The sequence below is a fragment of the Camelina sativa genome, chromosome 6 (genome assembly GCF_030686135.1).
Source record: "Camelina sativa cultivar CO46 ecotype springtype chromosome 6, ASM3068613v1".
NCBI classification, from domain to species: Eukaryota; Viridiplantae; Streptophyta; class Magnoliopsida; order Brassicales; family Brassicaceae; genus Camelina; species Camelina sativa.
This window is the reverse complement of record NC_141885.1, coordinates 5,746,698-5,762,154: the sequence shown is the minus strand read 5'-3', so window position 1 is coordinate 5,762,154 and position 15,457 is coordinate 5,746,698. Positions and strand designations below refer to the sequence as shown.

Genomic DNA, 15,457 nt, shown 5'->3' with positions numbered 1-15,457 from the left:
TTGTAATTTTCTTATTTATAAATTTCGGCAAATTCAATTATTAGTTATCAATCGTGATTTATTTTGAAAATCAGGATTTATTTCATTAATGTACTTTTTTTTTGAGTATCTAGGTTTTTTTTTTTTTGAGTATCTAGGTATTTCATAAAATTATGTTTTCCCACAACTGCAGAATATCGTTTTTCCGCCAAAATCGTAAAAATTATTTTTTCTTGCCAAAACTGCAAATTTTTATTTTTCCACCAAAACCGTAAAATCTCGTTTTCGCGCCAAAACACTCAAAATCTCATTTTCCCGTGAAAACATTAAAAATACGTTTTTTCGTGAAAACAAGATAATTTCATTTTAAAATATTTATTTAACAATATATAAAAATTATTTAGCTTTAAACATAGTTAAAACCACTAAAACATCTTTATCACAAAATAAAAGATTTTTTGGTCATTTTACATATATTGTATCCATATACAAATATCATATTACAAAACAAACTGAAACATAAGTGCATCCAAATACAATTTCTAAATATATAAACCAAAAAAACTAACATCATTTAGATGATGCGTCTAGATATTATCTCTTGATATTGTATTTGTCTCTGGTTCAAAAAACGAAAATAGCCTACATTTACTAATTACTACATTTAAATTTAAAGGAAAAGTTGAGTTTAATTTTTTAAAAGGTTAACAAAATTAATACATGGTTACAATTCGTACAAAGCTATATATACTTGTAAAGTGTCAAGATTGATTATACATTTATACCATTCAAATATTAATATTGCAAAATATATATAAAGCTAACCACACAACACTGAATCACTTAATTCCGGTTTGATTCGGTTTTTTGAATAATTTTTGCTCACTTCTACGAAAATCACTTCAAATCTACCACAAGTTTAGCCTAATTTAAGGACTGTTGTACGCAACTAGCTAAACCAAAACCAAATGTCAGCGATTGAAATTGCATTCTGAAATCTAATTTTTACATAGTCATTTTTGTCACCAAGTTTAGCACAAACTCCACACTTAAAACACAAGCCAAAACCAAACCAAAAAAAAAAAAAAAAAAAACCACAACCAAAACCGAAACCAAATTAATCTATTTAAAAATTACATTAAAGAACCTGAATCAGATTGTTGTTTTCCTTCACTTTCACTTGAGATTATTGTGCAACAGAATCTTTTTGCATTGGAGAAAGTCTTTTAAAAGTTTTCTTCCAGCCACGTTTCCAGCTTTCTCGAGCAACCGTGAGCTCACTCAGTTTCTGATTCAACCGTATCAAGATCACAGGTAAAGCTCCATGGTGATCTTCTCTCACTATTTCAAACATGTCTCCGCGGTATAACCTTTCAACGCATCTGTAAAACTTCACTCCAAGATCTTCCACTCTCATCTCTCCCCTCATAACTTCTCTCCGCACTGTCTACTACACTTCTCAAAGCACTCATCAACATATCTGCCTCGTACATCTGATCGTCGCATTTAATCATCTCTTCTTCGACTCCGGTTAGCACCTTACCTCCCTCAAAATCATCATATCTCTTCACAACACACGTGTTGTTCAGTACCGGGTCTGAGACCGGTGACCGTAGCTCCTCGGGGATAAGCCTATAGTTAGGTGTCACTCGTCGTTCAGGATTAGACCTTTTCCTTTTCTTCAGAGGGAGGTTCGAATCCTTTGGACACAAAATTCTTTTCTTATTCTTTACCTCCAAGTTGGTCTTATCCCACTTGCCTTCTTTCGAGTTCTCATCAACTTCAACCCTAAACTCAGGACATGTTCCAATCTTTGGATCACTAAGTGTGTCTTCACCGTGTCGGGTCTCTCCAACTTCATCTTCTTGTAATTCTTCTTTGTCAGTACCGTTGGCAAATCGTATGAAGCGATGATAAAGACTCTTCTTTTCCTCGATCAACACTAGAAGATTCGTCACGAATGTGCCATATCCGATTCTATGGGACTGAAAGTTTTTACACAAGGAAGTGTAAAGTCTCATCTGCCTCAGACTTAGCGTCTCCTCGATGGCTTTCAATAAGTCACTCAACTTCTCTTTCACTTCTGAGTGGACTTCCATCTTCCTCTCCTTATCGATCTTACCTAACCCATGATTTGTAACAACTTCTTTAGGGTTATCATATGGTTTAACCCTAATCCGTGCGTTTTCTTTCGGCTTCTCAACAATCTTTGCATCACGAAGATTGTCTTTTAGCCTAGAGACGAGACTATTAAATTCGGTCGTTCCGATTATACCGAACCTAAAGTCTTGAGTCGAGGATCTAAACTTTGTCTGTTCCCATGGATTCAGTGTCTCAGTCATCTTGAGCAGCGCATCAACTTCTTCCATCGTCTCAATCGCTTACAGAGAAAAAAAAATTACAAACTTTGAGAATTAGTGTAAAACACAAACAAGGTTTAGGGTTATTATATAGAATCTGATTTCCATATTTCCATACTTATAATTTCAATTGAATTATAATTTCCATATTTGAGGTTTAATTTCCTTTTTGTTTTTGAAGTGTATCTTCTCTTCATTAAATGATGATGATACATGTTTATCAATCTAACCGTTGGGATTTTTTCACCACCACAGTTCACAAAAAAAAAAAAAAATCCTAAATTGCTCTCCATCATTAGCTCTCTCGATTGGTCATCTTACATCTCAACTCTTCTCTCTGTGTTCAAATTCACTAACGTTTAATTATGTCTTTGCAGGCTTTATTTGATTACTAGATTTTGACCTTTGCATACATACTTATTATTTGTGAAATTTAATATAATAGAATTTAAAGCAATTTTTACAATATAATTTGATTGTATATTATCAAATTATTTTTAGTAATTTAAACAATATAATTTTGTAGTATATAATTATCAATTTATATGTTACTACTAAAAGTAACATTAATTTGTTAAAAGTAATATATTGGTAAGTACTTTACAATATAATTTGGTTGAATTTTTCTTACTTTTTATATTATACAAAACATTGTGGGATTTTTTCACGCTATTAACATTATGACTGACTCCTTACAGGAAGCTGCCACATCGTAGTCAACATATAAAGGTATATCAGCTACGTCATAACTTATATATATGGATTTACTCTGAATATTTTTGGTGTGTTTTTGTTTTGATTTTATATTGTGGCATTAGTTTTTTGTGCATCAAGCCAATCAGCAAGTTCAATGGTAGATACTAAAAAATGATATTTAAGTATGTTTTTTATTATAATATTTAGAAATAATGAAGTTAAAAACTTTTTTTTAAACTATAAAATGGTATGCTCCAATCATAATTTTGGATTCTTAAAATTTTTGAAAATTTTCAAAGGCTAATCACTTAAGATAGAGGAACCTTAAAGCACTCAAAGTTTCAAGAAGTGATTTGTGTATTAACGAGACAACTAGGATCGCAGCCGCGCTACAACGCGGGGAAATGTTTACAAATACATGTTGGACTATTATATATTAGGGATAATTATGGTGAAATAGTGGAAGAGAAATAAGCAAATAAATGATAAAATACTGAGTTTTTATACAATAAAAGATATGAAAAACAAAAAGAAAAACATTATCATATATTTGGAATAAAAAAGAATAAAAATAATAAGTAAATGATATTAATGTATGAAAATAAATACATGTAAATATTTTGCAAATAATTAAGTTTGAGATATATTTTTAAAAATAATCAATATAAAATACATGAGAATATAAATATTTTTGGTTAATATAAATACACGTAAACTATCTGGGCTTTGTACAATATTGCCAAAATTCATGTAAACGAAGGGTCGACATAGTATTGAAACTTTCTCAAATCTTCTCTATGTTTATTCCTTCTCCATATTTTTGCAGTTCATTTGTGAAAACAGAACCACCGAACCCAAATGTGAAGTCACATTAATACAACTGTACCTGCATAAGAGAATCCAAAATATACTACTTTATTATCACATGAAGATTTAAAATTTCTTCGCTAATCTACCACCACCAATCTTATAATCTTCACAAACAAAAACCAAAGATTATAAAGATCAGATTGTTCTACAAATTATTTAAGCAGTTACACTTATACATTTTGTTGCAAGTCGTCGTCTCTCGTTGATATGTCTGCATTTTTTAAGTTTTTATCACTTTAGAAGCATAACAAAGTTCTGCAACAAAGGAAGTGTGTTATGGCCAAGAGCTTGGATAATTTTATTAGTCAGTGAAAAAGAAAAAAAACATTGAACTTACTTGATCGTAGAGATAACGATGTAGATTCTTCAAGTTGAAGATGAGAGACTTTATCTCTACTTCTCTCCTGAGAAGATGTTGTTGGACTTATGATTGTTGAAGCTGGCTCTTGAATAAAACCTTTAAAGCAACAATTTGATTTATTTGTGTCATATATTCGTAAGTGTGTGAGATTGGTAAATAAAAACAGTGAAGGATCTTAAACAGATTTTCTAGAACTAATAAACAAAAATATAAAATTCTGGAGATTAGTGATTGTTCTACAAAAGAGACTAATTGAATCAAAGGCATACTCACCCGCGAGAAAGACGTGCCCCTTCCAAGAGGCTTTCCAATGCTAGAATCACTTAAAGGTCATCTCTTTTGTGCATATCTTTTGTGCCTTTGCAGAAGCATCTGAAACCTCTTTAATCCTAATTAACAAATTATAAAATAAAAAAATAAAATAAAAAACAATTTTAAGATCAAATGACAATAAATCATTTGAAATAAATCTGCTTTGAAATTGAGTAAATTATATAACCCTTGTTAAGCTGCTCCGCTTTAATCTTCCACCATGAGCATCATCGCCAACAACACACCATTGTCATCGTGGTGTATGAGTTGAAGCTGTATGACAAATGCGTATTTCACATATCAAAGGTATGAGTTGAAGATGTCTGACAAATGCATATTTATACTTATAGTATATTCTAATAATATATTCTCATAATTGATTTGATAATTGATTCGGTAATCAAATTTTAGAAAGTTAACCTTGGTGGATTTTGTTATTTTAGGAGGATGATTATGCGATTTCTGTTTTCGAAATCAATTAGGAGACTGAAAATTAGGAAAATATATTTGGTAACGATTTGATATCTTTGATAGTAAAGTTTGGATTTATGATTAATATCCCATTAATTTTGATTGTTTCCAAAATTATAGGAACTGTAAATATACACCCGACCCTTTTTAAAATTCAGAACTATTCATTTGTAGATTTCGGATATTAACAACCCGAATCCAATAAAATCAATTTCGGATAATTTTTTTTAATTGACCCAACCCAAAAATCATTTTGTACTTCTCTTTTGCTAATATAGAGATACTTTAACCACATAACAATTGAGACTTTACAATGGGATGGTTTGTTTTCAGTTTTGCCAAACGAAACAAGATTTTCAGTAAGATAACTCCTCACCTGTAGAGTTTGGATTCTGGTTACCAGATTTAGCCTCACACAAGTTGAATTCCTGAAGGGTTCTTCGAACAGGACTTGAGAGACCATATGGTGGAACCAAGACTTTCTCTTTGTTACAATCATAATGGTGTGCTATGTGACTTGAAGGAACATGAGCTACTGAAGTATTTACGTTTGGTGGTGCGAATTGTTGGTACTGATGGAACTCTTGCACAGGGAATCGATGTCTCCTCAGGTTCATATTCAAGCTCATTCTGCATAAAGGTTTTAAAAAGAGTAAACACAATTAACTTTTCAGACCAAATTCAAGATCTTTGGACTTCTAGTATGCGAAGCTAGTCAAACAGAAGGAAGAGGACATAATCAATCCAAATACCAATAACTTAAGCACAAGCTTAAAGCTAGAGTGATCAATAAAAAAAAAAAAGCAGGCACTTCAAGATCAAAACACCATAACTTTTGATCAGTTAGACCACTTATCAGATTTATATATCGATGAGAACCAATTCAGAGTGTCTCTCTATCACCAATGATTCAATAAACGACAATCGAACAACTCAAAGAGAGTATAGCAAACAGGGCAAACAGGGCAAAACAACAACAGAGGAATCAAAATTGGATTTATTCATGAAATTCAGTAATACCCTCACCAATAACTTTAAACAGCAACCAAAACAAAAAAAAAACAAGCCTCAAGATAGTGAACCAAAATCAAACAAGAAAAAGTATTGGCTTTTTATCGAACCCAGAAACCAAAATTGAGACTTTGATATAGAGAACAAGGTCTCAAGAGAGAGAGAGAACAGAACATACCATGCCGTGACGTTCACCGGCGAGGAAAGAGACGCGTTGATGGCTCATGGCATGTATAGAGCTGAGAGAGCGAATCAGCAGCGCCTCGAAACGCTCCATACATTGTTCGATCAACCTCATCGAGCCGTGTGGCTTCCTCGGATTTTTGCTTCTTCACCATTAGAGTCCGAACAAATCACAAAACCTAGGAACGAGGACTCGTCGACTACTCAACCTCTCTTTGCGCCTCAATCACACCCTCAGCAGCAATTGAGAGAGAGATATCAAACCCTAGATGAATTTTTTTGGGATCGGCTCGTGAAATGAAAGAGGAAAAAAAAAGCTTCCGTCGATGTTTTTTTTTTTTCTTTTGTTAAATTCACCAACCAATCAGACACAACCACATATGAGATGAGATGAGAGAATCGATACTATTAGAATTTTAAAGTGTTTTTGGTTTTAGATTTTTCAAAAATCTACTTTAAAACCAATTAAGATTATGCAAAAATTGGATTTCCTAAAAATTAGGGAATCCAGATTTTGTTAGTTTTTGGTAATTTTCAAATAAAAACCAAAATATATGTTTTACTAGTTTTTCATTTTTAAGCGTGACTGGAATTATTTTTTCTATTTTTTTTTAATAAATTTTTAACACAAAATCTAAAAACCATAAACCAAAATCTAAAATCTAAAAACTAGAAACTAGAATTCAAAAAACTACTTAAAAACTTGTAAACATTCATGGCCTAAAAATGCTTAATTAAGAATCGATTTTAACCTTTTATCATGTACATTATGATTTATTTTTATTCTTAAGCAACCCTAAAAACCCTTTAAATACCACCGTTGAACAATAAGTTTCCCATCCAACATGTTAATAGTGAATTGAATGTCTTGTGTGTGCACTATTTCATGCCGAATGATTAGAAGCGTCTTACCATCCTCCATATCTTTGGTAGGATTTGAAATACTGTACATGCATGATGCTGTTCAAACATCAGACAAGTATAGGATAGCGCAACCAAGTATAAAATAGAGCAACAAAAGACTAGCCGTCCTCACTACCAAGAACATCACTCCATCGATTTCATGGTAAGATCTGTTGACAAGCCCATTCACGATTGTATCACCTCTCTGCATTATTCCGAATATGGTAAATACGGAGGACTCTCAAAACAGTGGCTAATGACTTCGAAGCTAGAATTGTGTTTATGCCTCTGTTTTCTGCTCAAACTCTGGTTTTTTTGTTATTCTTAGGTAGCCCTGGGATTTTAAACCGAACCGAAATAACTAAACTCTGTTTTCTTAATTTGTTTTCGGAAACTCGTGGAAACTCGGAAACAAGGCATAGAAACACGATACCTAGAAATTTACATTTGGAAACACGATGGAAACTCCATTTCTGTTTTGGAAACACGACGAAAACCTTTTTTTTAGTTTAAAACTTAATAAATAAATAATTTGGAAATATACAACTTTATAATAGATATAAATATATATTATTATTAGTGTTTTAATCAAACTATTTAAAATTTATATTTTGAAGCTTTTTGATATGATTTTTATGTTTAGTGTTTTATTATATATTTATATATATATATATATATATCTATAAATATATATATATATATATATATGTATATATCCCTACGTTTTCAAGTCCATTTCCTAATTTTAGAAAAAAAATCGTTTCCCGTTTCCGAAACGTTTCGCTTCCGCGTATCCGTTTTCGTTCCATGCAACCTAGGTAGATTGTATAAATCCTCATGTGTGATGATAAGAAAATCAATTACAAGAGGAAAAGACTAATAGTTATTAAAAAAATGAAATTTAAGTTTCATAATATAGACTACAAACTAAAAAAAAAACTGATCAATATAAATTACAACTAATCATACATGTTTTAGTTAAAGTATTGTATATATATTAAGAATATAAAATGATCAAAATTAAAAAGTGTATCTTATATTGGGCGTAGCCCGGAGCAACCCCTAGTAAGTAGTAACAATATAATTGTAGAGAAAAATACTTAGGTTCACCTACTCCCTCCCCTCTCAACCAATCAAAATGTTATATCTAATATTTTATTTAAAAAATAAATCAAAATTAAATTAAAAAGCAAAACAAATTAAGAAAACAAATTTTGTATACTTTTCTTTAAAGAAAGTTAAATATTGAGTTGGTTTTTTTTTTTTTTTGTCATCTGATAGAAAACAGAGTTTGGGAGTTACAGGGAAGCTTAAAAAGAATAAAAAGAAAATAAAAAGAAACACAGACTAGCAACTTGATAGTGAGACTACAAGAGCCCTCCAAGTTAAGCGTCTGCAAACTGAAAGGGAAAACCAGGTTTTCAGCAACCATCGGCCATCAACAGGTCTTGAAGCCACAAGGGGCCTCCCAAAGACATATACGATTGAACACGACCCTCACGAGTCACACTTCCCGCGATGGCTCTAGCCACCTTGTTAGTTGTTGCGGCTGTATGTCTGCATTCCCAATAGGTAAAACAAGCCAAAGTATTGTGTATATCATGAAGGGTAAAACAGAACCGGAGCCAATCTTGGGGGTTATTTAACATTGACACCACCAAAGCGCAATCAAGCTCAAAAATCACATGGTCTACATGCAATATCTGTAGAGCTTCAGCCGTCCATTTAAAAGTCTGCAACCCCACCATAGCCAAAGACTCTAAGCTACTAAGAGAACTCCTGGCATGATACAACACCTGACCAGAAAAATCCCTGATTATCCAGCTTCCTCCAACCATCGAAACACCCACATTGCATTTTTACACCCCTTGTGGAGGTTTTCTCTAATTGGACTCCACACATATCTTCTTTTTATCTGAGGACACGTTCACCTGGGCCGCGATTAGATGCGACTCCTTCCACAGCTGTGAATCCTGGAATGCCTTAACGACCAGCTCACGTATGTCCCCCTGCTTCCCTTGGAACACCAGAGTATTCCCGTATTTCCACACACCCCAAAGCAGCCACGGGATAGCGAGCCGTATGTCTTCCGGGACCAGAGTGTCTTGTATAATTCCAGCTAGGAATTCATATTGGCTTGGTTTAGATTTTACAATTAAACGAGTTTATATATCGGTTTGGGTTTATAAATGAGAATTAGGGTTTAGATTCTATAATTAAAACGAAATTATATGTCGGTTTGGGTTTACAAATGTTATGGTTAGGGTTTAGATTTTACAATTAGAACAAAATTCTATTTGGGTTTGGGTTTACAAATGAAATGGTTAGGGTTTAGATTTTACAATTAGAATGAAATTATCTATCTGTTTGGGTTTATAAAACAACGGTTTAAGTTTTTAATTTTATAATAATGTATACAGATTTTATTTCCTAATTTTATATGAGGGTGAATGAAGAGGTTCAACCCATGTATGTCTCAATTGTAGAATATCAACTAAGCCCAGAAAAATTAAATTAAGGAAGAGTATGATTGTGTTTTGACTTTCGAAATAATTGAATAAAGTATTTAATTAGAAGATATCATCATAGTAATCAAAATATTTTTTTCAGTATCTATTAGCATTTCAAATGGAAATATGTATTTATTTACATATTCTTAACTTTGTGAGATAAGTTAATATATATGAACTTACATGTTGACAAGTGGCAAGACTCCCCATTTTGAAGGTATAGAACCACTCAAGTTCCTAGCGAGAAAACCGAAAAAAAACTATTAGTTATATGGTGCATTTAAGTATAAAAGTCATTATATGTTCTAATATGAGTATTTCATACATTAAGCTGTTAATAACTATAAAACCATACTATTGATTTGGTGATCTATATTTGAACTATGAGAAAGACAACAACCACAAAAATGCTCAAATTTTTCATAACATATGCACAAAATTTCTACAAAATAGCACACATATATAACATAGTCAGATTTCCAAACCTAACTATAATAAATATATAAATAATTGAGTTTTAGTAAAATAATTTTATGCATAATACTATAAAATTGTGACAACTACATTAAAATGATAAACTAACTAAAAATCTTTTAGTTCTAGTTCAAATTTTTGGATGAGGTTTGAAATTTTTTATTAGAGAGCAAAAAGGTAACTGAAAAATTTATTATGTCTGTTTATTACTTTAATGTTTTAAAATTATACACAAAACTAATGAATTTTCGGATATAAAGTTATACACAAAACTAATGACTTTCGTATAAAATTTGTTCTGTCTATATATAATTAATCACAAATAATATTATTGATAATGGAATTATGGCATATGTGGACAACCCATGAGAGATTGCGTAATACATCAAAATATTAAATTAATAAATAAAGATTCATGTCCAGTCATGCTGCTTATCATACTGAAAATAATATTGGGCTGAGTCAATTAACCTTACTCTCAATAAATATGATAAACACTACACATATAGACTATGAGATGAGCTATTGACACAACTAAGCTATTGACATAGGTATAGGCCCATATAACCTACTTGCATAAAGAACCCTATGCACACATACATCATCATTAGCATAGCTGTTTATCTCACGGTCGCGCTTACCAACTGGTCCAAGTTCTCTGGAAGGAAAACAAGAACTATCGACGAGACTTGTGTGGTTACGGCGATTATTACAATTTAGTTGATGGTTTCCAGTGTATTCGATTGGGTTCAAGCTTTGCGAGTTGTTGCGTTTCCCCTTCTTCGGCTTTCTTTGGTTCCTCACCGTGACACAACAACAAGAGTTGTATTGTGTTTATTTTGTTTATGAGGATATTATTAGTTGTATCGAGAATCTTCTTATTAAGCCGGTTCTTAATACAGAATGTGTAATTTGTCTCCTTATATTGTGTTTTGTTTATGATGGAAAAAAAAAAAAAAAAAGATTTTACAAACTCTCAAGCTCTGTCCAATTCTCAATTAAATTTGGAAGGTTTCCTCTAAACTGATTGTCACTTATACTGATGTTGATAAAACCAATTATAAACATTAGTACCACAAGGTAAATATCTATAACTTATTTAAACAAGGAGATACTTACAAAACCTTCATGCTGGTCATTTTTGAGAATATAGATGAAATCTTTCCCCTGAATTTGTTTGAGTTCAGAAAGCTGAGAAAATTAAACAAGATGGTTCCTAAGACACATGAACAATTAACATGCAAATGATTCATTTTTATTGTATCGAATTTCTTATGGTTACATTTTTTAGATTTATTCCCTAAAAGAATTATTCTTACATTATTAGTTTTTAAAATTTTTAGTGTTTTTAAATTTAACCTGTAAGTTTTTAGTGTATTTAGATTTAACCAGTGAAAGAATTATATCTTTAAAAGGTATCATGCTGCGCAAATTAAAGTATATTATAAAGAAAAAAAATTTGGTTCACCAAAAATTGTCTTATCATAAATACTCTAATTTATTAGATTTAAGACGTGAAATAATTATTCTCACATTTTTTTATCAACATATTAGTAATCATTAAAAAAAAAATTGTTTCATATCAAACAATATAGTTATTATTGAATATTAGAGTTTTGAAAGAAAAAAAAAGATATTTTATATAAATATAAAAATTATTTTAGGAAATTATAAACCAAATGCTTAAAGATAATTTAGGAATCTAATTGATTTTTTTGTGTGTATTTTTTTTAGGAATTAATTTTGCAAATAAGTATAACTTAAAGGATAGAACATCAAATGTATTTTAATATAGATAAATTTTGTTAATTTTTTAGAGATTAAATTTGTAAATAAGTATGGCTTACAAATTAAAACACCAAATGTACTGTTAACATAAATGTCGATTGCCAAAGATATATGATAATAAATGCACATGTGGAAACCGTATAAAACATGGACACAAACAATTGAGAGCCACACATATTTTAGAATTTAGACCATCTTTAGTTCTCCAATTTCTTTTAATAAAAATTAATAAAAAATAGAAAACAAAAAATAATTGTGTTATTTTTATGGCGTCCTTTCTCTCTGCAAAGGGTGATTTTTTTGGCAATTTACAGTTATTTTGGCGATTTTCTTCTCCTTGCCGGAGTGCCTCTCTGATTGAATCTTACTCCTTCTTGGATTTTAGATTTGTCGGTTTCTTCTCTCTGCCTAAACGGTTAAATGGCAGTTTTTTGATTCCGTTTATCTCGTTAGATAACTTGTAACGTCCGCGTCCCGCGATCCTAAAGGGGGACAGTTTGTTTTAAGGAAATTGATAGCTAAATGAGCTAAAGTAGCTAAGCTATTAGCTCAAACAGCTAGAATATGAGCTGAACGAGCTGAAAGAACTCGATGAACAAGTAGTTCAGCTATGGACAGCTCTTGGCCAGCTACGGACAGCTAACGGCCAGCTGCGGACAGCTATCGGACAGCTGCGGACAGCTATCGGCCAGCTGTGGTCATCTATTGGCCAACTGCGGCCAACTATCGGCCAGCTGTGGACATCTATCGGCCATCTGCGGACAACTATCGGCCAGCTAGCGTCAGCTCGACCAGCTGCCAATGAGCTCGACTGAGCTCGGCCAGCTGGACGGTGGTGGACAGTGTGTGGGTCAGCTGGACAGCTCGTGGACAGTCATGGGACGCGGTGATGAACGGTCATGGCCGAACAGACACGGTTGGACAGGCGCGGCCGAACAGACACAGACGGATGGTCACGGCTGGACAGGCACTGACGAACGTGCACGATCGAAGGGTCTTGTCGGACAGGTGCATTTTAGGGCCTAGACTTCGGCCAGGACCCTATAAATAGAGGGCTTGGCCTTCATTTCCAGATACCATCATCCTTCCATCGTCCATCTAAGCCTAAGAAGAAAAGGGGGTGCGGCTCGGCGAGTTTACTCGTCCGAACTGACGCGCATGCTACCTCTCTATCAAAGGTCATCGACGGTCCGCGTCAATGGATGGATCGATCATGGGTTGACCGGTGATTCAATCGCTAGTCGAATCAGGTGATCAAAGGATCGACGATACGAGCCATATGTTGGATTGATCGGTCGGGTAGTCGACAAGTCTGTCGGAAGTATCGGTCTGGTCGGAGGTCGATCGACGATTCGATTATGGGGTCGGATCGTTTGATCGGACCAGGCGCTTATACCAAGACCGACGAGTCGATCGGGGTACCAAGGTATGACCGGTAGGTCAACTAATGGCACGTCCGATGCTAAGCTTCGGGAACACGAGTGGTTCGGGAAGCCGATAGAGCAACCGTTCACTATGAACCGAAGGGACTATATGTCCCCATCCATAATATGTGCAAGCCTGTGGGGTTGGTTGGTTGTATGACTAAGCACATAGGGATGGGTCAAGGTTAAATTTATATTCTGCTGCGTAAAAAGGTTATGATGCAAGGCCGCGAGCCAAAGCTAAGTAACCGAATCAATGGGTATTCGGCTGGGAATGGGGCCGAATGGAAGTCGTGACCGCGGATGCTGGGACGTCTGGGTCGGGGTCTTTCAAGTTGGTATCAGAGCATGCGTGATCCTGTGAGGACGTATGCAGTTATGTTATGTGTTCGGACGAAATGAAAATCTTAGATAAGACCGAAAACATGCTTGGGAACGGGAATGTGTTTGCCACAATGTGCTTGTGAATCGAGCGATTGTTCAAAACATCGAACACATAGCATATCGACCAGAAGGTCGGGAACAACGACCCCGTCCGGGAAGGACCAGGGTTGGGAACTACGACCGCGTCCAGGAACGACCACGGTCGGGAATTACGACCATGTTCGTGAAGGACCAAGGTTTGGATATATCGACCAAAAGGTCGGAGAAGATACGACCTTCGGTAATGGCGACCGTGTCTGAGAGGGACCACGGTCTGAAAATTGTCCTAGTCGGGATGGAACTAGGACGGGAAAAGACTTAATCTATTCGGATTGAGACCAAGATCAAGGTAAATAGATCGCGTCGGGAAAGACGTAGATCTAGGAAAATGACCAAGTCCCAAAAAGAGCATGATCGAGAATAGTTCAAGTCTCAAGTGGACGAAGGTCGAGAATCTCTACACCCACCGAATTCGAGGACAAATTCATTTTAAGGGGGGTAGACTTGTAACGCCCGCGTCCCGCGATCCTAAAGGGGGGCAGTTTGTTTTAAAGAAATTGATAGCTAAATGAGCTAAAGTAGCTAAGCTACTAGCTCAAACAGCTAGAATATGAGCTGAACGAGTTGAACGAACTCGATGAGCAAGTAGTTCAGCTACAGACAGCTCTTGTCCAGCTGCGGACAACTAATGGCCAGCTGGAGACAGCTATCGGACAGTTGCGGACAGCTATCGGCCAGCTGTGGACATCTATTGGCCAGCTGCGGACAGCTATCGGCCAGCTGTGGACAGCTATCAGCCAGTTACGGACAGCTACCGGCCAGCTAGCGTCAGCTCGACCAGCTGCCAAGGAGCTCGACTGAGCTCGGCCAGCTGGACGGTGGTGGACAGTGTGTAGGTCAGCTGGACAGCTCGTGAACAGTCATGGGGCACGGTGACAAACAGTCATGTCCGAACAGACACGGTTGGACAGGCACGAACGAACAGACACGGACGGACGGTCACGGCCGGACATGCACGGACGAACGTGCAAGATCGAAGTGTCTTGTCGGACAGGTGCCTTTTGGTGCCTAGACTTCGGCCAGGACCCTATAAATAGATGGCGTGGCCTTCATTTCCAGATACCATCATCCTTCTATCGTCCATCTAAGCCTAAGAAGAAAAGGGGATGCGGCTGGGCGATTTTACTCGTCCGAACTGACGCGCATGCTACCTCTCTATCAAAGGTACGATGAGACGAGCGACAGTTCGACAAGCGGGCCGATCCGATCGTAGGATAAGCGGTGGTTCGTCCGTGAAGACGAACCGATCGCAGGATGATTGACGGTTCGATCTTAGAGTCGGACTGATCAAAAGGTCATCGACGATCCGCTTCAATGGACGGATCGATCAAGGGTTGATGGGTGATTCAATCGCTAGTCGGATCGGGTGATCAAAGGATCAACAATATGAGCCGTAGGTTGGATTGATCGGTCGGGTGGTCGACAAGTCTGTCGAAAGTATCGATCTGGTCGGAGGTCGATCGGCGATTCGATTATGGGGTCGGATCGTTCGATCGGATCAGGCGCTGATACCAAGACCGACAAGTCAATCAGGGTACCATGGTATGACCGGTAGGTCAACTAATGGCATGTCCGATGCTAAGCTTCGGGAACACGAGTGGTTCGAGAAGCCGATAGAGAAACCGTTCACTA

The 15,457-nt window shown here is 35.4% G+C and overlaps 1 protein-coding gene and 1 long non-coding RNA gene across 3 annotated transcripts; both read right to left on the bottom strand.

The window, feature by feature from the left end:
• Positions 1-1,352: 1,352 nt before the first annotated feature.
• On the bottom strand, positions 1,353-2,348 carry LOC147942313 (uncharacterized). Its single transcript, XM_087456011.1, has one exon. The coding sequence runs from the start codon at positions 2,346-2,348 to the stop codon at positions 1,353-1,355; it is 996 nt and encodes a 331-aa protein (XP_087312137.1).
• Positions 2,349-3,315: 967 nt separating this feature from the next.
• Positions 3,316-6,647, bottom strand: LOC104790512 (uncharacterized). Of its 2 annotated transcripts, XR_768698.3 has the most exons (7): positions 6,239-6,647; positions 5,426-5,679; positions 4,766-4,851; positions 4,540-4,655; positions 4,243-4,362; positions 4,082-4,160; positions 3,654-3,921 (listed from the first exon to the last, which is right to left on the bottom strand). It is a non-coding gene; the product is annotated as an uncharacterized LOC104790512 (long non-coding RNA). The 2 variants fall into 2 exon arrangements; XR_015560472.1 differs by lacking the exons at positions 3,654-3,921; positions 4,082-4,160; positions 4,243-4,362; positions 4,540-4,655; positions 4,766-4,851 and adding an exon at positions 3,316-3,407 and having other exon boundaries at positions 5,334-5,679; positions 6,239-6,634.
• Positions 6,648-15,457: the final 8,810 nt, after the last annotated feature.

Coding starts and splice junctions, on each gene's coding strand:
- LOC147942313 (XM_087456011.1), bottom strand. CDS start 2,348: ATGGAAGAAGTTGATGCGCTGCTCAAGATGACTGAGACACTGAATCCA.